Raw genomic sequence first — 26,171 nt, forward strand, 5'->3', positions numbered from 1 at the left:
TCATAATAACTTTATCATAATAAGTATCATAATAAATGAAAGTGTTCATTAGTGTTTGTCTCTGTGGTTCTCATGCATACACACAGATAGAGCATATGCACTGCCCATTGGCCTTTTTATATTTCACATCATGCCTATTCACACCTCAGTGTCCTCGCACAGAGATGTGTGATCAGAATGTGGTGCGGTTCAACGAATCTACATGTCCAATGGATGATGCTCCCATGTGAGAAGTGTGTTTGTTACACAACAACGGTGTGAATGTGCACTTAAAATAAACATGTGTGCAGTGATGTGCATGTGAATGTGTGTGCATTTGACATTGCACTCTGTGGTGTCATTGCAAAGAATGGAGCATATTAACTGAAACAAATTAGATTTGGCTGGCTGTAAAGGAGTCGTGCTGTGAACACGGAGCCGCTGGAATTCAGTGGAATATTCAGTGCATTTCTGAAGATGTTATGCACAGCTTTTCCCGCTTTTCTTGGTGTTAAAAAAGACACAATGCAAAGTTAGATCTTTACATGCATTGTGTTACTGAGTCACTTTTATGTCTTGCTTTATTGAAAAATGGATGCATCAGATGTAATGATCTGTGTTTGGATGGATAGATGGAGAATCGGCACAGAAAGAAGGAAACTCCGACTCCTGTCAGCACACATCACCTGTTTGTCCATCTGAAGAGTCTGATGAGCTCAAACCTGGGTGAAGAGCTGGAGGTCTTCTTCTTCATCTATGATAGTCGAGAGAACAAACCGCTCAGGTGAGTGTCTAACCAATCATTTATACATGCTTATAAATGTATTCAAATGTAGATTTACACTCGTACACCACTGTTCAAATATTTGGGGTCAGTAAGATTATTTAAATGTTTTTGAAAGACGACTTATTTTCAGCAAGGCTGCATTTATTTGATCAAAAATACAGTAAAAGTAGTAATATTAAAAAGTAGTAAAATATGAATTTAATTTTAAAAAACTTATCCATTTGAATATATTTTTAAATGTAATTTATTTCTGTGCTGCAAAGCTGAATTTTCAGCATCATTACTCCAGTCTTCAGTGTCACATGATCCTTCAGAAATCATTCTAATAAGCTGATTTGATGCTCAAGAAACATTTCTTTCTATTATCAACATTGAAGGATTCTTGAGGATTCTTTAATGAATAGAAAGTTCAAAAGAACAGCATTTTTAATGGAAGCCTGTTTCCGCTACAGAATAAAAAAATAAAAAGGTAATTGAGATTTTTGCCCGTTTCTGACTTTTTCTTACAAAAGTGACTTTTTTTCTTGCAATTCTGAGTTTATATTTAACAATTCTGAGAAAAAATTTCTGACTTTTTTCTTTAGAATTATGAGTTTACGTCTTGCAATTTTAATTTTTTTCTTCCCGCCATGGTATAAAAAATTTAAAAGGTAATTGCGACTTTTTAAACACACAATTCTGACTTTTTTCCTGCAGTTGCGAGTTTATATCTCACAATTTGGACTTTTGTTTCTTTGTATCTCACAATTCTGCATTTATGTCTCACAATTAAAAAAAAAAGTCTGAATTGTGAGATTAAAAGTCGCAGTTACAGCTGTTTATTTATTTATTTTTAATCCCGTGGCCTAAACAAGCTTTCGTAGCGATTATTATAATAAAAAGTCTCCCTTTTGTGGAAAAATATCCTATTTCTATCCAGGATGTGCTCGTCAATCATAACCTCATTACATGTACTTCCTCTTGTGTTTGTTCCTGGCCGCTGCCAGACAGATGAAAAACAAATAAACAGTTTTCATCTGGGAAACACACCTGCAGTAGAGGCTGTGAGAGCCTACAGACGGTTGTGTGTGTGTGTGTGTGTGTGTGTGTGTGTGTACCTGTTTATCTCATCTAATGGTTAATTACAGACTGTAACCGTCTCAGCAGCTGCTCGCTGGCGTTTGCTCACATTGTCTCAGTGTTTTCCCTCTGTTCATTGATTGGAGTTTTTTCCCTCAGTCCCTGTCTGTTGTCTTGAAGGAGAATATTAATGTGGCTCTGATCCATCACCGATTTCCCTACCTGCTTAGTTGGCTGGTTTCCAGTTAATTATTCATCTTTTTTGTTTCTATATGGAATGGTGGCTCCCGTTTTTTCAGCCTCTGCCAGACTCGCCTGCGGCTTCAAATCTGCTCAATGTCCATCCTGACAGCTCCTGTGGATTTAATCACAGTGCTGCCCAGATTCCCCAGAATCACTAGGGCTGTATCCCAATTGAATATTTTACACTAAATGCATTTAATGTGCTGTTACAGACAGTACTGCATATTACTGACTTCTGAGTATGGAATGAACATCTACATTTAGGCATTTAACATTAATATTTGGAGATATACCATGTTGTTGCACACTAGTATTACTTTTGTTTATTTATAACTTATTTCATTTTTATTTCTACTTGTCTGTAATTTAGCATCTTGCTAAATTAACTCTCTTAAATAATTTCCTCTAAAGTATATTTGTATCATATAATATGAATTTATTTTTATATACTATTTTATTATTATTATTATTATTTATAATTGTTTATTTTTTATAATCAATTTTATTTTTATTTTATTATAATTTATTATAAAGTATATTTGTATCATACTACATTCATTTATTTTATTTTGTAAATTTTTTTTATAATTTCTTTATAAAGTATATCTGTATATTCATGTATTATTTTGTATACTATTATTTTTATAATAAGTTTGTAAAAATAAACAAAATTAGTTTTCTAATTCACTAACTAAAAGTTTAATTTTCTTTTTTTTTTTTTTTTACATTTACTGGTCCTGTAGCATTTCTTTGAGTGGAGTGATTCAGCATCAGTCCTGGTGTTAGGCAGCTCATGTTACCAGTTATACCCATTTTGTCTAGCGGTGCACGGAGAGCGAGTGCTGTTACAAAAAGCCAAGGATGCTGTTTGTATTCACTGAACGCTGCTACCAAAAGCCCCTTGTGTCAGTGTGTGAAGCGTTTGTGAAAGCGTCTATCTGTGTTTCACTTCATTTCTGCCACAGGATGTGTACAAAGTGCTGATTGACAGCCTTCTGGGTAACGGCTCCCCCTCTGTTCCCACGGGAGCGTTTTGTGGCATGGTTAATATATCCACCCAGGCATACAGGGATCACTTTTCTGGCCATGTCGATTTATCCAGATTTATCCGGAGGGAGACTGGGGCTCGTATCGGTGCCACATTTGAACTTGTTGTGTTATAATCCCTGGCATCAAGGGAGGAAATATCAAATTCTGGGGCGAGAGGGGAAAGAAAGCCGCCCGTCTGTGTGTTATGGAAATGTTGGCGTGATATCTGCCGATAGCAATATCCCAGTGTCCACAGACGCCTCTTCAGAAAGCCATCGCGGCACTGCGTGTCAAAGGCCAAAACAGCCTTTGTGCTCCTGCCTCTGGTGATGGGACGCTGGGATCGCAACAATGCACAGTTAATTACATGGTGTTTGTGTGAAGGGCCGGTTTAATACAAGTCCGTGCATGAATGTGTGTGTATTCCTGAGTGGATCGGAGTTGCAAGTTTTGTTCGATTTCTATTGCCAGCTATTGTTCCTGTTGTGGTTCATTTATAGGGCTGCTCGTCTTTTTATCATGGAGCTGCGAAAGTCATGTAAGTGGATTATGAGTTTCGTGGGTGAAGGACACGAGTGTCTGTCCCGTTATTCTCTTGTATTGACAGCTCATAATTTGCAGGATACATATATTCAAAAAGTATAGCAGCTCACTAAAAAGTACTGTGGTACCTGTCCAAAAAACATGGTTTTACTGTGTGTCTCGCAATGTTTTTTTCCTCTGTTATTTTTATTTATTTTTTGTTTTAGTGGGTTGTTTGTTTTGTGTCTGTGTGTGTGTTTTATTTGATGATTTGGTTTGATTGTGAATTAATTTGACTTGTACTTTTGTTTTTGTTTTACAAAACATGATTATACCATAATATTTATCCAATATACATATTATGACCATAGTACATCTACATGTACAAAAGCATGCTATTACTATGATTATTGTCCCAAATTTATTTTTTATTTTGTACAAATTTGTCCAAAAACCTGGTAATAACAAAGTACATCATGAAAAACATATTATTACTGTTGTATATCCAGAAACACGGTAGTACTGTAGTCCATATAAAAAAACAAACAAAAAAACAAAACAAAACAAAGAATTACTCCAGTGCAAAAAAACTTCATTGTGTTAATGTCCTAAAACATTTTTGTTTTGTTTTGTGTTTTGTTTTGGTTTGGTTTGTCACTTGTTGTTTTGTTTTAATAGCATGTTTTACTTAAAAAAATTTGTAGTTTCTTGACAGTTATGATTAGGGGTGCTCCGATCAGGCAGTATGCCGATCCGATCACCGATCTTTTTAAAGCCTTCTTTTTATCATGTAGAATTATTTATAGTGATGATCCAATCAAGATTTTTAGACATTTATTCAGGACCATAATTTCATTTTTGAAAATGAATTCCCCTCTTAGGTGACTCTTGTGAGAGAGGATTTTTTAATTTGAGGGGTGAAGGAGGGCATTTTTTAGACATTTTTCAAAAATATATATTTATCTCACCTCAACGTTTGATCTGCACAGCATTTTTGTTTTGACAGTCGTGCACTGCAGTGCGTGTGCAGTCCATGTGCTTAACTTAAGTGGTGCAGAAGCAGTGCTTTCACATGGGAGTCTGCTCCTGATCCATGGCTCTTTACTGCAAACACATTTATCCATTATTTTGATTTCAAATCCAAACATTGTTACTTAAAATGCTTCTTCAGCATTGTGATTCTTTTTACACAGTACAGTAATACAGTCTTTCATAGATGTGTTTAAATGCAATAAATATAAGAAACACATTATTCAATGCTTTTTACTTTAGCATTTACTTCTATATTTATATATTAAGTTGCTCAAGCAAGTGACAAAACATTTAAACTACTTTTCTTACATTATCACAAACATTCTAAATTAAAACTTACCATTGACAGAAAGTCAGCTCTACTGCCTTTTCTTTGGCATTTTAAATCTTTTACAAGCAATCCTGCGGTTCATTAAGAACAATCTTACTTTAATTCAGTAAGATTGTCACTTTAATTCACAATCTGTCACTTTAATTCAGAGCAAGCTCCTGGAACGCACTGCTGGACCGCAACCATGTGCAGTGTGAACGCTTTAAACCGTTAACATGAGTGCGGAAAACATACGCACCGCATACGCAGTGCAAACTGTGTCAGTGTCTGTGTGTGTGTAAACCTGCATGGCATTATGTGTGTGCGCTGCGAGTGTGCATGAGTGCAGTCTCCGGTAGAATCCGCGAGCTCTGAATGGTTTAAACGCTGGCACGAATTAAAAAGAAATGCAATTTATAAACTTTAGTGACCATGCAACACTGCCTCAATTCTGCAAGTGACAATTCCTGTGTCGACTGTGCAATGTGCAGCTCGCTTATAGTGCAGACGCAATGTGATTTGAAGCCATTGGTGCATTGAAAGAGAGAAAGAGAGAGAGTGCGCGCGGTGATTCACTCACTCTGTTTGTGAAGTTATGTCTATCAGAAACTTTTCAAATTACTTTATAAGTTATTTAATGAAGAAATATGAATTGTACAGCATTATAATTATTTCACCTGCACCGGACAAAGACTGAGACGGTGCCGCTGCATGTCTTGTCAATCAGCTTGAGATCGGTTTTTAGAAATCGCCCTTTTTAGAGACTGCCGGTCAAACATCCCAATGCGATTATCAGTTACCGATAGTGATCGGTAACCGATTAATCGGACCACCCCTAGTTATGATCTGTTATGATAAAACGTTTTATTTTTGAGATTTTGCTCAGTAAATATTTTATTAGGCAAAGTGAATTTAACAGCATTGTGTCTGCTGTGCCAAAAATGATACATGCAGTATATTGTCCTCACAGACTTTAAAAATGCAATTGCTTGAGAGCTCTGTGTTTTTTAAACAGCAGAATAAACTCATTGTATAAACTGAAAGCATTTCTCTTGTTCTCTCTCTTTGTTTTGCAGTGAAAGGTTCTTTGTTAAACTCAATAAAAACGGTCTGCCCAAGTTTCCCGAGAAGACCGAAAGACAATGCACACTTTTTGTGGTGAGTGTTGAGATGAAATCTCTGCCAGAGTAATCATGCAGAGTAATCTGTGCTGATTAACTGTTGCTGATGTTTTATTCAGGATCTGGGCAGCGGCGACCTGAGGAAAGACGTGTATATTGTGGTACACATCATTAGGATTGGTAAAAGCCGACATTTCTCCACTGAATAATTACTGATGCCAAAGAGCCTGCAGGCGTGTGATGAGCACTGATTGTTTTGTGTGTGTGTAGGGAGGATGGGTGCAGGAGAGAAGAAGAACATGTGTAATGTGCAGTACAGACGTCCGTTTGGCTGTGCTGTGGTCAGCATCGCTGATCTTCTCACTGCTGACTCCAAAGACGACCACCTGCTGAAGGTCTATGCGTAAGTGACCCTCCACACACACATACACGCACACACGTAAGTGAAAAGTGGGGACATCCCATAGGCGTAATAGTTTTTATACTGTACAAACTGTATGTGCTATTGCCCTACACCTAACCCTAAGATTTAATCCCAGTTTGTGCCATGAAAATGGTATTCAATGATAACATGAAACGCAAATAAATAAATAAAGCTGTTTAAAAAGCCATAAATTATAATTCTAAAAATTAAAAAATTAAAAATATTATAATCCATTTTTATTTTTTTATTCAAAAAATTTGAATTCTAATTAATTGTATTTTTCATTTAATAAAGATAATCAACCAAAATCGTTATTCAGAAAGCTATCTAATTTATTTAGTAATTTGTCAACAGGAAAACTTTTTTAATCTTTATGTATTTTTTTTTTTATCTCGAGTAGACACTCTTTGTATATAAAATTTATCAGTGTAAATGACGAAAATTCTATTTATCTTTTTAAAACCAGATTTAATTGCCATGAAAATAGGCTTAGAAGATTTTTGTTTAATTTATTTTTATTTTGTTTTGTTGTATTGTGGGTAGCAAATGTCACTAGCTAATAACTTTCCTTATTTTTATAGCTTATTTTCTCTATTCCACAATCAAATTTGAGGAAGTTTTCTGTCTTATTGGAGATCTTTGTATGCAATGAAGTATAATGGTTGTAATCTATAGAGTCGGTACCTGAAATACAAATGGAAATCTATCTCAACGAACTGTAATACTGTGGCCTACTTTGCACTGGACGGCACAGATGTGTTTGGCTCTAGTTCTTTGGTTCACTCACACATTATCAGCTGGCTTGTGGCCAGTCCTTCAGGCTGTTAATATTATTGCTGTTCTTTATATCTGTGTGGCTCTGTGATTGAATCCGGTGCTCTGGTTGTCCTTGTTTTTTTGCAGCTGCAACACAGAAAGCGACTGGAGTCAAATCCACGATAACATCATTAAGAAAGTCAACTCCAGATACAACCTCTCAGGATCCAACACAGGTAACCATAACAACCCTGTGATTCAGTCAAGTCATTTATTAAAAACAATTTTCAAAAACGGGTCAGAAATTGCCATGGCTATGACATCACACCATTAACATAAGTCCACCCACGTTTACATATCAGCTTTTATTTTAATGTAAGGAGGTTAGCCAATCATTTAAGAGGTCATTTGCATGTATTCTTAAAGGTACAGTAATAGCCTTTTTTATTCTAAAGGTCAGAGAGAGGCTGGAAAATGGTCATGAAAATAACAATTAAGACTGTTTTAGGTGCATGAAACTTTGATAAACATTATAAGTGGACTTCAGGGAAAATAAAACCTTCAAAATTGTATTTCCTCTTAAATTAAATACCCCCATTTTCAGCATAATGCTTGTGTACGCGGTTCGCCAGCAGTGGTATCTGGCTGTGGTATAAAGATGCTTGGCTCTCCCAGAAACCTCATTTGCATGATGACTCGAAGTTAATAATTTTAGATCTGAAGAGGCATGAAAAGACCCTCAGGGTGGCTTATCCAAACAGCTACACATGGTAATAAATTTCATTCCGGCAGGGGAAAAAAAAGAAATGCACATAAAGAAGCACAAGCATCCAGATGGTAGATTCGCAGCTTTTTTGCAATTTCTGCGTTTTCTGTGAAGAGCTGGTAATTGTACGCAGCATCTTCACATCCGTTGTTGAATAATCACATCGCAAAAGCAGGGAATACATTAATTATGATGACCGACTCATAGTCAATTATTCACCAAACAATGAACAGTAATGCTCACAAAAGCTGCATCTTGCTAAATTTCTGATTTTATCCAAACGAATGAAGATATGATTTCTGCTAATGTATGAAATTATTCAGTGCAGGTTTGTTAAACGCTTGCTCATGCGGTGGAAATGCGATCACATCCTTACTATGATACACAGTCATCAGCCGTGACGTTTCTATTAGATTAATCTCTAGCACATCAGTTACGCTGAGCAGAACAAAGAAACAGCTTTATCAGGACCTTATTAAACATTATGATAATGATTATGATAATGGCCTGAAAATAAATTAACTGTACTTGGACTGTAATTATAGAGCAATGTTACATTAGGGAGCACTGAATATATATAGCACTTCAAAAAAAAATCTAAATTTTGTTAATTTAGAGCCAATTTAATTGCATATAATGATTTGATTTAATTTAACTAATTTAATGATTTTTATTTTTTATTTAATGTTATTTTATTATTATTTTTATTTTAAATGTTGTCTTAATTGGAGCCAATCTGATAGGGCTTAGCATTTTAATTTAATGTATAATTTATTGTCCTGTATTTAAACCTAATTTTATTTGATTAACATTTAAAAAAAAAAATGTTTTTATTAAAACTTGCCTTGATTTTATACTTTTGTACCTTGATATCCATAAATGCATCTTACTTATACAGTGCCTTAAATATATTATGCATTATGCATTCAAATCATTTGCAAAGAACATTTTATTAATCATTGTCTTCTAATTGCTGAGAAGTAAATAGTAATACATGCTAGTAAAGTAACATTTCTATTTGGGTAGGTTTGGCTCAGTTCCCACGCGCATGCTCTGAATCTGTCTGTGTGATTAATGGAGATATTGTGCAAGCTCAGTAATTGAATAATTCTCCAACAGCACTTCTCTGACCCTGTGCCATCAAACAGCGATTATACAACATAAAGCCGTTGCTATTGAGTATGTGCCAGACGAGGTTTATGATCAACCTCGGCGCTGCTTCTGAACATCATTAAGAGCTGCGGTAGCACAGACCCTGATGCATGTTTGCTTAATCATTTTACCGTCATGTACCGATGGCCTATAGCAGTGTTTCTCAACCCTGGTCCTGGGCACCCCCCAACACTGCACATTTTGTGTGTCTCCCTAATCAAACACACCTGATTTAACTCATGAGCTCATTAGAAGAAACTCCAGGACCTGAAATGGGTGTGTCAGATAAGGGAGACAAAATGTGCAGTGTTGGGGGGCGCCCAGGACCAGGGTTGAGAAACACTGGCCTATAGGAATGTTTTCCATCCTAAGCCACACACTTTTCCAAAGCTCAGCAAAACTCAGGCCTGACAGCTCAGACGACAAGGAAAGCATTGGGAAACAGGTTAAAAATGGCAATAGTTTTTATTCATATTTTGAAATAGTCCCCCCCCCCACTTTTAAATTTAAAGAAAACGTTGAATTTAAATAATTTCATAATAAAAAATAGATTTTTTAAATATTTAAATTAATTTCATTTAATGTTTATTTTAATTTCAATTAACGAAAATACTTTCAATTGTTTTAGTGATTGTTTTTATCTATTTTTTATGGTTTTAACTATAATAACTCTGTAAGGAGATGATTTCTTGTAAAGTTGCGGACAGTATGTGGCATGGATCATCTCAATCATTTTCATGTGGTTAGAAATTTTACAAGAGGCAGTTCTGGTCTGATGTGTGTGTTTTTCGGTACATCACATCACTTTCCCATCATTACATGTGAATATTCATTACCATTGCCACAAAAGAAGCGCAGTTTATCCAAATGCAAACCACTCAGATATTAACCAGAAACACTGCCAAAACTCTTCTGGACAGAATACAATTAGGCAAAATTGACATTTATCACAACCTCTCAAAACAAGTGAGTCAAGTGTGGGAGGATTATTATATTCAGAGCTTTCTAATGAATATGCATGTGCTCTCCAATTAATACCTGTGAATATTCATCATGTGCAGGTGCAAAGTTTTCTCAGTGTCGGTCTGTTGGGTAAAGGTCCATTCATTAAGTGATCGATTCAAGAAAGCTGTGAATAATCATCTGTAATTAGCTCATATTATACTGTGTTTGTTTAAAAATTAATATGAATTCAATGTGTGTGTTCAATCCAGGTCTGGCGGTGGCGCTCCAGTTGCTGCATGGCGACATCGAGCAGCTGCGGAGAGAATACATGGTGCTCTTCACCAGAGGAGTGTCCATTACCAAAAAACTGGGCTTCTCAGATGTCATCATGCCAGGTGAAAATAATTTTTGCTTAAAAATCGACATATTTTTTGCTTGTATGCTTATATACACAACCATTCAAATGTCTGGGGTTGGGAAGTTTTTAAATGTTTTTAAAAGAAGCCCCCTTTATGCTCACCAAGGATGCATTGATTTGATTAAAAATACAGTAAAAACAATAATAATGTGAAATATTATTACAATTTTAAATACCTGTTTTCTGTTTGAATGTATTTGAAGATGTAATTTATTTCTGTGATGCAAAGCTGGATTTTCAGCATCATTACTCACATGTTCCTTCAGAAATCATTCTAATATGCTGATTTAGTGTTAAACTAACATTTATTATTATGATCAATGCTGAAAACAGTTGTGCTGCTTCAAATTTTTGGATTCTTTGATAAATACAAAGCTTAAAAGAAAATATTTCTGGCATAGAAATATTTTGTAACATTATAAAAGTCACTTTTGATCAATTCAATGCAACCTTGCTGAATAAAAGTTTTTTTTTTTTTTTATTAATTTTACTGACTTTTGAATGGTAGTGTTACTTTAAGAAAGAAAATGACATATTTAGCTGAGATTACATTCTCTGACAGTGTACTTTCAAAAAGTAATTAATTACTATTACTAATAATGAATGAATGAAACATTTATATAGCGCTTATTACATAATATAGTATACATGTATAATCACATAATCAATATTGCATTTAAATTACTTTACTAATTACTCTGTATGAAAAGTAACTTAGTTACTCAATAAGTAACTTAATAATTCAAATCGCTAATTATCGAATCTTTTTTTTTTTTTAATCTATTTTTTATATCTAGATGAGGGTGATTGCGGGCAGGTGACTGCATATAATGAGCTCAAATACAGGAAAGACTGTACATCGCTTTAGTTTCATACGGATTACATAATCAGGAATATTTGTTTTTCGATTTGAATTCGTTCATTTAAAAGTAGACACTTCAAGCTTTCAGCTTAAAGGGAAAGACTGTAGTCTACCTCGCTTTAGTTTCATATGGATTATATAATCGAATATTCGTATTCGATTTGAATTCGTTCATTTAAAAGTAGACACACAAGCTTTCTATAGACATATTTCTCATGTCTCTGTGTCAAATATTGACTGAGTTGGTGATGCGTAGAAAGTTGCTCGCGGAGACCTAGACAGCAGAAAGTGCACCGTGTTTGTTTTGTTTATTTTGCAAAAGCACAATGTTTTGTTGTTATTGTCAGTGTACACAAATAAAAGTAGGCCCTTTTTAGATTCGATTGATTTTAGTCTTATCTGTATCTGAGTATTTAAGGTTTCTCTGTGAATCAAGAAAAACTGAAAGTGAACGCGCTGCCATGCAGAGGGTTAGAGACGCTGCATTAAATTTGATCTTTAGACTGTAAATTTAGATTTCAAATTCAATATTGATTTTAGAACTGTTGAAATTATTTACTGTATGTAACGCAAGTACTTTATAAGTAACTATAATTAAATTACCTAAAAATGAGCAGTAATCCCTTACTTTACTTTTTCAGTGGATAAGTAATTTAATTACAGTAAACGCGTTACACCCAACACTGCTTATGTATACATTTGACTATCAGCATAAACCAGGGTGGCCGCGGGTCCTTAAAAAGTCTTAAAATGTATTAAATAAAGTTTTGCTTAAAAAAGGCCTTAAAATGTCTTAAAATGTCTCATTACCACAAAAGTTTCACCAGTCTGACGGACCCAGTGACTGTTTACAATCATTGGACAGACGGAAGATTCCCCCCGAAGTTACTGCGTCATCAGAGAGAATTGCGGTAGCAGAATGCAGGTCGAACACCTCCAGCTCGCTGACAAGCCTCCTAGCTGCTTTAAATGGGTTAATGCAAGTTTCCTGAAAAATTGCTCGAGGATTTTACTTACCCGATGGGACAAATAGCTTGATTAAAACTTAAGTGACATTTTATTACATTCAGCGTAAACAGCGATTGATAAGGTTAAAAAATATTGGACTTTATGGAGGTAAATAACAACCTGGGGTAAATATTAAAAACATGCAGATTTAAATATGTAAAAGCTGAATAGAAAACTGATGAAAATATTGCTGATGCGGACCTTTTGAGGGGATATTTTGTATGGGATATTGTCTACAGATATGAAAAGTTCTCTGTATATCGTAATAATAAATAGCATTTTTGACAGCGATGATATTTTGTTTTCTTTTTAAATTTAAAAACACATTAAATATTACATTTACGTATGTAATATAATGTGTATTTCCTTCACAGGTTTGGGCTTAAATTTTACATAAGGTGGTATTAAAAAGGTCTTAAAAAGTCTTAAATTTAACTTGTTCATATCTGTAGACACCCTGATAAACTCTGGTCCACTAAATAAATTAATAAATGAGTAGTGTTTCGACAAACTATCGATATTAAACAACAACAGTGCACAAAATGCTTTAAAAACTGAATTTGTATCTTCACCATTTAAAATTACTTCCATTTAAAATCACCTCCTCCATAAATCTCTAATTGTAGCTGGCAGAGTCTGCAAAGTCTCTCCAAACTAACAAAATTATGGGAAAATATGTTTAAGTTGTGATTTAAATGTATTATATTCTGTAATATCCAAGCATGCTCAAGAAAATAAATTAGATATTTATTTAGAATTTTTTTTCTCTCTTTTGATGCTGTATAATTTAGCCTTACTCTACTTTGATCTTCTTTCCCATCAGACTGATAATATCCAGTGTACCTTGACTCCCATAAATTCCACAAAGCCAACCAATCAGACTCTAATTTGCAGTCACTCTAAGCTCTTGCCATTTTTGTGTGCGGCATTCGTCAGGCAGTCTGTGTGCGTCTGAGACTATTTTCTCCTTCAGTCTTTCCATTACTGACCCAGATGTTTTGGTTGCACAAGCAGCCTGTCTGCTGCCTCCTGGATGAATGTGCCGTCGCTGGCAGTAACCGTGCCTTATGGCTGCCCGATTTATTATTAGTTCTTTGCTGTAGGCTGAACTTCTCTTCTTTCTCAGTGTGTGTTCACATATAGTCCAGTTTCCTTCTTCCAGGAAACTCACTTTGATTTTTTGATTTTTCTGATTGTTGCTACAGCAACTGTTATATGGCTATTAGTTGGCATGACTACTGGTTTGAATTTGGGTCTTGAAATAGGACTGCACACACTTAAATGCATTACACACACATACATGAACCCACACTTCCTCTGCTCAGTGGCACAAGTTCTTTGTCCCCTTCGTTTGCATGCTTTAAAAACGTGACCCGCAGCTCACAGTGTATTTTAAAACCATGCTGCATGGGACAAAGCATGTAACTCTGCATGCATCTACATATATCTTAAGTGTTTGTATCTTAAGTGCTTGTTTCCTCGACATAAGTGATGCATCATATAAATGTGGTTGCATTGAACCATTACCTACTTTTGTCCGTAACATTTGCATTTGCACCAATGTGAAAATGTGCATGCAGAGCTATTGAGGTGAGGGTGTAGAAGCATGGGTGGACCATGAAAAATGGCAAGGTGTGAGCATGTAAATACACTTGATAGATAGAGAATGTGTTCATTTGTTAGCAGCCTTATCCGTGAGTCACAGGATGCACCTGCTGAGGACATTTGGGAGAGATGAACTTTGTGTTTGTGCTCCTCTGTCATAATTGTGATAAAACTTTCCATGTTTTATCATTAGCTCATGGTGCTACACCTGAAGTATATAGTATGAAACCTGCAACCTTTTCAAATCATGCAGCGTGTTGAGGAGAGATGTGCTTTTGCGTTTCTATTCGATCGATGTGAAGTGCCTTTTCATTCCAGAATCAATTCGACTTCCAGAAACATGAGAAAAAGCTTGAGTCTTATTGGTCTGTGGGTTTTTCTGCTGAGCAAACAGCATAAAAATCTATGTACATGGTAAAAAGTATGTTTTTTTTTTTTTTTTCACCATCTGTGTGAAGGAATCTATTGGGACTTGTGGTTTCATTTTAACATTGAAAATCCATGCTGAAAATGCACTCTTGGTGCAAATCTTGATAAGGATTCTGGATTGGAAACAGTTGTAGGTTCGATCCCATTTGAAGGTGATTTAAGACCCTCAGAGTCACTGATCAAGGCATTTAACCCATAGTTACTCTAGAGTAGAAACTAAATAGTCAAAACTGGGCAAAATGTATGTTTTGACGTATCCTTTCTTTAAATAAAGCTGTCTTATTAGATTTATTATTATTATTATTATTATTATTATTATTTTATTTATTCAATATTTATTCAAGTGTTTGTGTGTGTATTTATTTATTATTATAAATAATTACAGTGGGGCAAAAAAGTATTTAGTCAGCCACCAATTGTGCAAGTTCTCCCACTTAAAAAGATGAGAGAGGCCTGTAATTTTCATCATAGGTATACCTCAACTATGAGAGACAAAATGAGAAAAAAAAAAAAAATCCAGAAAATCACATTGTAGGATTTTTAAAGAATTAATTGGTAAATTCCTCGGTAAAATAAGTATTTGGTCACCTACAAACAAGCAAGATTTCTGGCTCTCACAGACCTGTAACTTCTTCTTTAAGAGGCTCCTCTGTCCTCCACTCTTTACCTGTATTAATGGCATCTGTTTGAACTTGTTATCAGTATAAAAGACACCTGTCCACAACCTCAAACAGTCCAACTCCAAACTCCACCATGGCCAAGACCGACTGATCCGTGTAAACGAAAGAATGAATGGGGCCATGTATCGTGAGATTTTGAGTGAAAACCTCCTTCCATCAGCAAGGGCATTGAAGATGAAACGTGGCTGGGTCTTTCAGCATGACAATGATCCCAAACACACCGCCTGGCAACGGCGAGTGGCTTCGAAGAAGCATTTCAAGGTCCTGGAGTGGCCTAGCCAGTCTCCAGATCTCAACCCCATCGAGAATCTTTGGAGGGAGTTGAAAGTCCGTGTTGCCCAGCGACAGCCCCAAAACATTACTGCTCTAGAGGAGATCTGCATGGAGGCATGGGTCAAAATACCAGCAACAGTGTGTGAAGACTTACAGAAAATGTTTGACCTCTGTCATTGCCAACAAAGGGTATATAACAAAGTATTGAGATGAAATTTTGTTATTGACCAAATACTTATTTTCCACCATAATTTGCAAATAAATTCTTTAAAAATCCTACAATGTGATTTTCTGGATTTTTTTTTCTCATTTTGTCTCTCATAGTTGAGATATACCTATGATGAAAATTACAGGCCTCTCTCATCTTTTTAAGTAGGAGAACTTGCACAATTGGTGGCTGACTAAATACTTTTTTGCCCCACTGTATATATATATATTATTTATTTTAGTCAAATATATGTATGTGTGTGTGTGTGTGTGTGTGTGTGTGTATGTGTATATATATGCCAAAAATATCGGCACCCTTGCAATTCTGTCAGAAAATGTAATCCTTCTCTCAGAAAATTGTTGCAGTTACAAATGTTTTGGTACTCGCATGTTTTTATTTTTTTTTGTTTGCATTGGAACAACACAGACGAAAAGTCAAATCTGATACAATTCCACACAGAACCCAACAAATGCACTGGACAAAATGATTGCCACCCTTAACTTAATATTTGGTAGCACCCACTTTGGATAGCCGATAATCGGCTAAAGTCATAGCTAAAGGCTACAGTCATAGCCGATATTTTTGGCTATGACTGTATATATCATTTTTTGGGACTTTTTATTAAAAAATGTATAATAAAAAATTTAATAAAACATATATTTATATTATTTATTATATTACTGATAAGCTGGTCTTCCAGTTTGTTGACATATGTTTCACACATTTGTTGACCATTTTTTCACACGTTGTTCTCTTGAAGGTGAGATGAGAAATGATCTCTACATAACACTGGAGAAGGGCGAGTTCGAGAAAGGAGGGAAGAGCGTGGCGAGGAACGTAGAGGTCACCGTCTATGCGCTGGACGCCGATGGACAGATCCTCAAGGTTTTTAAACTCATAAATGTGTCCTGTTCGCCTGGCTTGCTCATAAGTACAGACAATCTAGGATACCAGAACTAAAAACACATTGCCAAGGTAATATGAAACAGCATTAAAGATCACTTCCTCTGTGTCAAGCTCATCTAAATCTGGCATAGTTTTCATAGTCACGGCTGACAAACAGCCATCGAGGTGGAGCGGTGAGAGGTTTGTGGTTTTCCGTATCCTCTCACACTCAGTCTCTGTCGACTGTGTCTCTCTGCAGGGGTTTGTGGCCGTGGGCTCGGGCGAGCCGGGTGGAGACGAGTATCACACCTTCGTGCTTTACCACAACAACAGCCCACGTTGGGCGGAGCTTATCAAGCTGCCCATCCCAGTCGACATGTTCCGGGGCTCTCATGTCCGCTTCGAGTTCCGCCACTGTTCCAGTAAGTCCGATGCGACTGCTGAGAAAACCATTTGGTCTTTTTGTTCCTCGATTTAGGATGCATTTCATATTTACATAAGACTGAGGCAAGACAAAATTTCCCACATTTAATAGATGCGGAGCTTTAGAGTGGAAGTTAAATTGGCTGAATTTCAAATGAGTGTTGAAAGTGCAAGAGAAGTAGCAGTGAACTGTGTGAGTCAGAGCATCACTAATGGGCACTTAATATGGACAAGTATGATCCAGAAGTGGAGATCGCCAAGGAGTATTTTTGGGTCTTTTTTATGCAAATAATTTCCAGTTAAGCATATGTGCTTAATTCAGTGCTGTATTTGTCAGATGTCTAGACTTCCTGTACACCAAAACACCTCATGTCATCTGAAGGACCTCATTCATTGATCTATTGACCACTATGAATTTTTGTGCATGTCCAAATTGGTTTATGGTTTATGGTTTATGGTTTATGGTTTTGGTGCTGTTGTAGGGGTGAGAATCAAGGTTGTATTCAGAATAATGATGCTGGAGCCAAATGATTGGTTGATGCTGCTTTGGTTTTGTGCAAATGAAATGACACAATGATGTCACTGGCCCTGTGCGGCCTATTTGTATTCTTAAATTATTCAGTAGTTGACACTTGAATGTGTGAGACATTGTTTTTGTGATATTTTATTTAATTTATTTTTTTTCTGTCTAAAGACACTTATGCCTCTGTATGTGGCATGACTCAAAGAGAAAATAAATCCAAAAGTTCGGGTTTAAGCAAGATAACAAAGACAGTGACATTATGAATAAATGTAAAAAGGTAATCATTATTTAAAAAGTGTAAATACAATTTTAAATTTGTAAATTCCATGAATAAATAATAAAATAATATATAATAATTATTATAATTATAAAGAATAATGTTAAATATAATTATTTTTATTTAATATATATTAATATATTAATTAATTGTAAAATATGAATCTTATTACAATTAATTAATATATTAATATATATTAAATAAAAATAATTATATTTAACATTATTCTTTTATAATTATATAAAATATATATATATATATATATATATATATGCATATGTATATGCATATGTATATGCATATATATATGCATATATATATATGTATATGTATATGCATATATATATATATGTATATGTATATGCGTATATACATGTGTGTGTGTATATATATATATATATGCATATACGCAGTGGGGCAAAAAAGTATTTAGTCAGCCACCAATTGTGCAAGTTCTCCCACTTAAAAAGATGAGAGAGGCCTGTAATTTTCATCATAGGTATACCTCAACTATGAGAGACAAAATGAGAAAAAAAAAATCCAGAAAATCACATTGTAGGATTTTTAAAGAATTAATTGGTAAATTCCTCGGTGTGTGTGTGTGTGTGTGTATGTGTGTTTGTATTATATGTATAATATTTTTTTCTTTGATTCATGCCACGTACAGAGGCTTAAGTGTCTTTAGACAGGAAAAAATCACGAAAAACCATGTCTCACACATTCAAGTGTCAATTACTGAATAATATAAGAATAAAAATAGGCCGCACGTGGCCAGTGACATCATTGTGTCATTTCATTTGCACAAAACCAAAGCAGCATCAACCAATCTCAACCTAAGATTCTCAACCTTACACCAGCACCAAAACTAACATAAACCAGTTTGGACCAGCACAAAAATTCATACTGGTGTTTTGGTGTACAGGAAGTCTAGACATCTGACAAATACAGCACTGAATTAAGCACATATGCTTAACTGGAAATTATTTGCATAAACAAAGACCCAAAAATACTGGATTATACTTGCATTGTATTGTACATTGTCCATTCTTTCTTCCTCAGAATTACGAAAAGACTGAATAATGTAGTCATTAAGGAATATGAATCGTTAATTTAATCATTACATTTTGATAACTTGTTTACCAAGCATGTATTGCTCATTAACACCACCATACACTGTATGGCTGAGACAATTTTTCCCTGATATTGTCAAGAAGAGTCACAGACATGTAGTGGCCTAAAGCTCCAGATTAAATGTCAATGTTTAGCTCCAGCATAAAGACTGTATTTTCTTGTTATGGAGTTTTAAATGGATTTGGCTTGTAATATACAGTGTTTGTGTTCTCCAGCAAAAGACAAGGGGGAAAAGAAGCTGTTCGGCTTCTCATTCGTTCCTCTAATGCAGGAAGACGGGCGGACTCTGCCCGACGGCACCCACGAGCTCATCGTTCATAAGGTACAGCTGTCAAAATGTCTCGTTGGCTTTTCTGCAACAAAAGCAATTTAAGAGCAACTGTATATCAAATGACAAATTGTCCTGGCTGACACTTATTTCATTCTGCATGCTCCTTTTTGTCTCGAAAAGCCCTGAATTCAAAAAGTGACTTCTCATTAAAAAGTGTAAGAGTTAAATAACCGTGTCGGAAAACACATCCCTGCGGCACACCCAATTTAACAGCATGCTTCGGGCACAGCTCTGGTAATTGCAGACTGTGGAAGTGTTTGTGGTTTTAACAGGCTTAAAAGAGGTCACAAACACTCATGCACAGACACAGACACAGAGAGCTGCTGTTATTTGTGTCATGTTGTATTGTCACCCCTCACACTCCATTAGTACATCAGTTCATTAAAGAATCTTTTGCTGAACAAATAAAAGACTATAATAATATTCTGATGATTTCCAAACGGCCCATTTTTGCAGCTTAGTAATGTCCATGTAGCCTTTTATTTTTAAAATTGCAATTAAAAACCAGTCTAACGTATGTCCCATTTAAATCTAACCATTTACAACCTATAAAATAACTTTTATTAGTGTATATGAATCAATGTGTGTAGCCTCAGGAAGGCTTAGCCCATAAACAGGCCCAGTATGATGCTGTGAGCTTCTCGTGGCCTATTTACACCCGCTGAAATAGGGCGGTTTGCTCCAGAGTTTACACACAAGTCTCGACGTAACACACTAGAGATCACTGAATCCTGTAATATTGCACTGAGCTGTGTCACTGGTCATGTACAACAGACGTTCTGCTGACCTCTTACAGTACATGTAGCAGTTTGAGCAAGATAAATGATAAAAAAAGAAATGTCAGCTGTTTGCATTTCTGCTGGAGGCAACAGAACTGCTGACTGAATGTGGAGCGATTGCATGATGCTAATTAAAGCAGTAGTTCAGCCAAAAATAAAACTAATCTGTCATCATTGTACTTGCCTTCATTACAATCCCATATGACTTTGTGCTTTCTACAAAACACAAAAGATGATTTGCAAAATGTTAAAGCTTTCCTAAATAAATAAATTATTATATATACCTTTTTTTCCCCCCTAGGGGAAGCTTATACATATATACAGTGTGTGTGTGTGTATATATATATATATATATATATATATATATGATTAAATGTACATTGATAATAACCCATTATGTAAAAAATAAAGAGTTTGCAAAATTCATAAATGCATTACTTTAAAATAATTATAAATGTAAATATTAAGTATTTTAAATAAATGATCAGAAATGTACATGGAAAATAATTCTGATTTTACTATTTAGCTGTGGACATTCTTGTAAAATTATTACAGAATATAATCTAAAAATAAATAAGTAAAATAATATAAAACACGACTATTTTTTTTTGTTTCTATATTTGTTTCTATATTTATGGGTTAGGGTGATATTGATATGAATTTTTGTTTATTCATAAATAAAAAGTAAACCTACACACATTTATACATATAGACCTATATATTTATATATGTACATTATGTAGCATATGGGTTGGGGTTACCTTAACTTATAAACATCTATGTAATTTAATTAAATATAAACAAAAATAGTCATGTTTTTATATTATTAATTTATTTTTAGATTATATTGTGTAATTTTAATATTTCACAAGAAATGACACTGCTAAATAATAAAATAAGAATTTTCCATGTACATTTCTGATAATTTATGTATTTAAAATATTATTTAATATTTAGTAATATAATTATTTAAATGAATGCATTTTTGAATTTTGCTATTTATTTTTGTTTATATTTATAATTAAATTATATACCGTATGCTACATACGGTACATGTATAAATATATAGGTCTGTATGTTTATACATGTATAAATATCCGTAGGTTTATAATTTATTTATAAATATAAACCAAAGAAAATCGTATATCAATATATATTTTTTTGGCATTCTTTTTGCAAGAATTCATACATATATATTTGTTTGTTTGTTTGGTTGTGTGGCGACGTGTTAATTATTAAATTGCATATATATATATATAAAATAGGATGAAATGGTTGACAGGATCTTTTTCATGAATGTTTTCCAGTGTGAGGAGAATGCTAACCTGCAAGACTGTGCTCGCTACCTCAAACTGCCCTTCTCGAAATCAAATCTGCCCGGCAACAACCAAACTATGAAAGGCACTAAGGAATCCTTATGGATCACATCATTCCTCTGTTCTACCAAACTCACTCAGAACGGTAATGCGTGTGTCTCTTTGTACAGGAATATGATAGGACAAAACGTCCCTAGTTGGAAGTTTTCTTGGCATGATGCATCACATAATATGGGAACATTTGGGCATCTGGCATGAAGTTTCACACACTGATTGCTTATTGGCTGTTTCCTGCAGGTGACATGCTGGACTTACTGAAGTGGAGAGCCCATCCGGAGAGAATCAGCGAAAGCCTGTCTAAACTCAAAGAGATCGATGGCTCAGAAATAGTTAAGGTCAGCTTCCCTTCACAGCCTTTCTGTTGGTTAATGAACCTGCCAATCACAGTGATCTTTCCCGTAATTGGTGCATGTTTACTAATAAAGTCAAATATCTCAAATCAGTTTTTACAAGATACACTGGACACACTTTTTGGCATTTTGGACGAGAGTTCACAAAGATATGCACTCAAGGTCTTTGATTGTCTGGTAAGTACAGACCCTTATTTTTTTGCACAAGAGAGGCCAATGAAATTGCATTTTGCTTACTGTGAGTGTGCATTTTTGTCATTCAGGTGCACATTATAAACTTGCTCCAGGACAGCAAGTTTCAGCATTTTAAACCAGTCATGGATACCTACATTGAAAGCCACTTTGCAGGAGCACTGTCATACAGGTATGTTAAAAATCAGAAGCGTTTAACTCTCAGGACACCTGGAATCGATCCATTTATTTGAAGTGGAAATGTAGAGATAATGTGTGCTTGTCAAATGTGCTTGTGCTGCCTTTCATTAAAGTAAATGCCACTTGGGTTGAGGTTTTGTTATATAACGCATGATATTTGATGCATTGAATGTGGCTTAAGTGCCCAAATACTTTGTAGGGACACTGTATAGTTTGTTTTTGTCCTGGACGTTTGATCGCAGCTCTCTCAAAGCACTGATTCCTCACTCGATTAGCACTTCATTTTGCATGTTCATTCATCTAGGTCAGAGATCAGCCCACATTACAGCCTACGCAGTTGTCGAATGTGCATGTTAAACAACTGTTAACAACTACACTGTTTAACACAACTACGTTAAAAAACTGGACAGAATCAAACAGACAGCTGTAAGATCACTTGAAAAATGAGAGAGACCGTACTTGCAGTAAGTTAATTTTGTCTCGTAGTTTAGTATGAAATCAAAAAGAGACAGATTAAAAGCCACAACAGTCCAGTTTCATGGGGTGTTTAGACACATCTTTTTATTTCTAGTTATTCTTGCTCACTGATGCAAATCTATTGCGTCATGCTCTTTCATTTAAAGTCTTTTCTGTTCTGAATTTCAGTTCTCCTTTTGTTGTCATTTTTAGTCTCTTAAAAACCATGTAACCGCATGCCTTGCAGAGCTTTGGAAGATCAGCTCAAGAACTTCCCTCTTGTATTTCACTCGCTCCGGTGCGATGGACGTCACTTTCCTTCAACTTCTCACTGCAATGCTAGGAAATCACAGTCAAAACGCCAGGGATCCCACCATATGATGCTATTTCAATGCTTCTTTTTATGTGTTGCAATACATTTTTACACTTTTATGATACACTGTGATTAAGAAGTCTCTCTTATTTTCCTGCAGTATCACGACTTAAAAATTGCATTTTAGATTTTTTTTTTTTCTATTGATGATTTGAAGTTCAGAATAAAGACGTGCTCAATTAGAATGCTAATGTTTTGGGAAGAAGCCAAAAAAAACTTGATCGATACACATGGCTTAGTGGTTACATTGGGCTTTGGTGCTCCTACAGACAGTGCAAGTTCGAATCCAGATTGCAACATTTGCATGCTACATTGCACCCTACATCTGTTTCTGATCACTTTCTCTTTTCTATCCATAAAAACATCCAGTTATCCAGTTATAGACTTAGCACTACAGGAGTAATACTAGTAATATACTACAAATATACTGTTCTGCCAATTTTGCAATAAATGCAATTCAGAAAAAAAAAGTATTTATTTTGTGGGTTCAGTACACTACAAACAAATTGTTAATTCATCAAGGTCATCATTATCTATTTATTTATTTATAAATTGCGGACTCCGTACACTACAAACATATTGTTAATTTGCCAATATTTGGTCATCTTTATTTATTTATTTATTGACTGTTTGTGGGTTCAGTACCCTGCAAATATATTGTTGATTTGCCAATATTAAGTCATCATTATTTATTTATTTACTAATTTGTGGGCTCAGAACAAACATACTGTTAATTTGCTAATATTTAGTCATTATTATTATTATTATTATTATTACTACTAAATTATGGGATCAGTACTCTACTAACTACTTTTTAATGTAATAAATACAATTTAATCAATCAGATTGATTTCCATCATGAATCTTCCTATAAATACTTTCAATTCCACCAAACAAACATAATGTCGATGTTCAGTTTTCCGCAGTGTTGTGTGTTTTTGTCTCTGGCAGGGATCTGATCAAGGTGTTGAAGTGGTATGTGGACCGCATTATTGAAGCGGACCGTCAGGAACACATCCAACAGGTGTTGAAGGTGAGACGCTTCACACTACACGTCTTTTATCGCTCTCTCAAATCATTTTTACCCATTCTGCCCTTCATAATGATATTTAGAGTCTGTCATTATTGTCCTCCATCTTCTGATTTTCTACAGCCACAAATACAATTTATATTTGTAATGTACTGAATATTCAATTTCTCAGGAATGGTTCGCTGCGGGCCGTTATGATTTCCACATCGCATTATTTCACACAGCCCATGCATTCTTAATTAGGCTGCTTTCTATGCTCAGATCTGCTATTCTGTTGGTTTCCTAGGCGACGGAGTATATTTTTAAGTATATTATCCAGTCGCGACGGCTGTTTGCACTGGCCACGGGCGGACAGAACGAGGAGGAGTTCCGCTGCTGTATGCACGAGCTTTTTATGTCCCTCCGCTTCTTCCTCTCGCAGGAGAACAAGGGCTCACGGCCCATCACACAGACACAGGTGAGAGAGACACAGATCTGTTTATGGTGGAAAACTCCTTATATTGTATAGTTAACACATGCTATGGTGCTCTAGTGGGTGAAATGGGTTCGAGTTTAGCATGCAACATTCCTCTTTCTTTTCTTCCACCACCAGTTTTAAATACAAATTAATTGAATACATTTTTTTTATTATATAATTATTTAACTAAATTATTATTATTTTTTTAAATTAAATTAATAAAAAATAAAATGTATTAATAGATTTAATAGAATAAATAAAATTAAAATTAGTTAAAAATTAATTTAACTAAAATAAAAATACAATTAAATTACTGTTGGTACAGAGTTTTTTTTTTTAATGTTCTTGCATAATTAATAATTGTTTCTGGTTTACAATTCTGGGCTATGATGTTGTTAACCCAATAATAATAAATTGTTGTTGTTATTTATATTATAAAATTATTATGAATAATACTTATTACGATTTTGTTATTGTATATTTTATAATAAACTCTATAAGTAATATAATTGTTGTTATCTGGTGACAGTTTTTTTTAAATATTATTTTATTTTATTATTTCTGTTTACAATTCTGGGGTGTGATGTTGTTGTTAATAATAATAACAATAATACTACTAATAATAATTATTATTATTACTATATTGTAATTATATAATAAACTTAAAGTAAAAGTAATATTTATTATTATTACTTTTAAAGTTTATTATGTAAACAGTATATGAACTAAAGAAGAATTTACCTTATGGAGCATTATTCTAATTAATAGAGACAATGATTTTAGTCTAAGGCCTGAAGCGTCCTCTAAAACCATGGGACGTCTGCCGAGGCAAATCTGCTGTATTAAGCATTTATTTGCCAGAGAAATGCCCTTAATTTTGACAGAGATTTCACCCTTGAGAGGTAGGATCATTTATGTTTCATGGAGAGAATGACGTACAAAGGCGGTTTTCAGTGTGCTCCCTAAAATTCAGGAGAAGCATTTGAAGTCTCCTGCAAATCTTTCCGACGTCCCTGAGCTGAATGCGAGAGCATCTTCTATTCTCCTTCGCTTGGGTGCCCATCGCACTGGCTTTTGTTCGAGCCTTGGCGTGAGTTTGTTTTGATGTTCTGCCGTGTTCTACAAAGAGCTTCAGTGTGCCCATGTGCCCCCTTTGAAAGAGAAAGATGAATACATCCAAAGAAAGAATTGCTTTGGGTTTTAATGAGAGAAAGAAACGTTGCAAATGAACACAAAGGATAAGAATGAAAAGAATTAAGTAAGATGAATAAAAGTGAGATGATGACGGCGCAACAAGATTACAGGTAGCTCTAGGGAAGACTTGAGATAATAGGGAAGTGAGAAAAACAGACAGAATATTGTTTTAGAGCTTGATTTAACATTTGGGAAAAATCACTACTTATTAAATATCACAAACAGACTTTGCGTCAGTGGGACATGTATTGCACGTTTTGGTTGCAAATCCAGCCGTCTAATTTATTTAGTCTCCAGATCATGGATTTGACATTTTAATGTCAAATAACCGGACGTATGACTATCAGAACAAAGTCTGGTCCACTTGGCAGTTCTTTGGGTTTTTTTGTCCAAGAGTGGCCCACTTAGACAGGAAGAGATTGTTTGACAGACATGTAAAGCTAACAAAGTTTGTTTCATTTGTACATACATTTCTTCCACCGCTAATTTTACTTTTGTTAAAAAATATTTTTTTTGTTTTTGTAATTTAATTGTATATTACAATTGTATTTTATATTATTATGTAAAAAAAAAAAAGTTTATTTCATTTGTACACACAATTTAGGG

The 26,171-nt window shown here is 34.8% G+C and overlaps 1 protein-coding gene across 3 annotated transcripts in view; it reads left to right on the forward strand.

Annotated features, from left to right (window-relative positions):
- The window catches only part of dock4b (dedicator of cytokinesis 4b), a 114,044-nt gene that overhangs the window by 52,394 nt on the left and 35,479 nt on the right, over window positions 1-26,171 (forward strand). For all 3 annotated transcript variants that reach the window (XM_058773431.1, XM_058773433.1, XM_058773432.1), the window contains exons 8-22: window positions 612-763; window positions 6,038-6,119; window positions 6,202-6,262; window positions 6,353-6,485; window positions 7,410-7,498; window positions 10,395-10,520; window positions 16,369-16,493; window positions 16,753-16,915; window positions 19,063-19,169; window positions 21,265-21,418; window positions 21,571-21,668; window positions 21,777-21,860; window positions 21,947-22,047; window positions 23,836-23,917; window positions 24,201-24,371. In XM_058773431.1, the coding sequence (XP_058629414.1) occupies window positions 612-763; window positions 6,038-6,119; window positions 6,202-6,262; window positions 6,353-6,485; window positions 7,410-7,498; window positions 10,395-10,520; window positions 16,369-16,493; window positions 16,753-16,915; window positions 19,063-19,169; window positions 21,265-21,418; window positions 21,571-21,668; window positions 21,777-21,860; window positions 21,947-22,047; window positions 23,836-23,917; window positions 24,201-24,371 (1,728 nt within the window). The remainder of the gene's footprint in view (window positions 1-611; window positions 764-6,037; window positions 6,120-6,201; window positions 6,263-6,352; window positions 6,486-7,409; window positions 7,499-10,394; window positions 10,521-16,368; window positions 16,494-16,752; window positions 16,916-19,062; window positions 19,170-21,264; window positions 21,419-21,570; window positions 21,669-21,776; window positions 21,861-21,946; window positions 22,048-23,835; window positions 23,918-24,200; window positions 24,372-26,171) is intronic.

This window comes from Onychostoma macrolepis, chromosome 04 (genome assembly GCF_012432095.1).
Source record: "Onychostoma macrolepis isolate SWU-2019 chromosome 04, ASM1243209v1, whole genome shotgun sequence".
In the NCBI taxonomy this organism is placed as follows: Eukaryota; Metazoa; Chordata; class Actinopteri; order Cypriniformes; family Cyprinidae; genus Onychostoma; species Onychostoma macrolepis.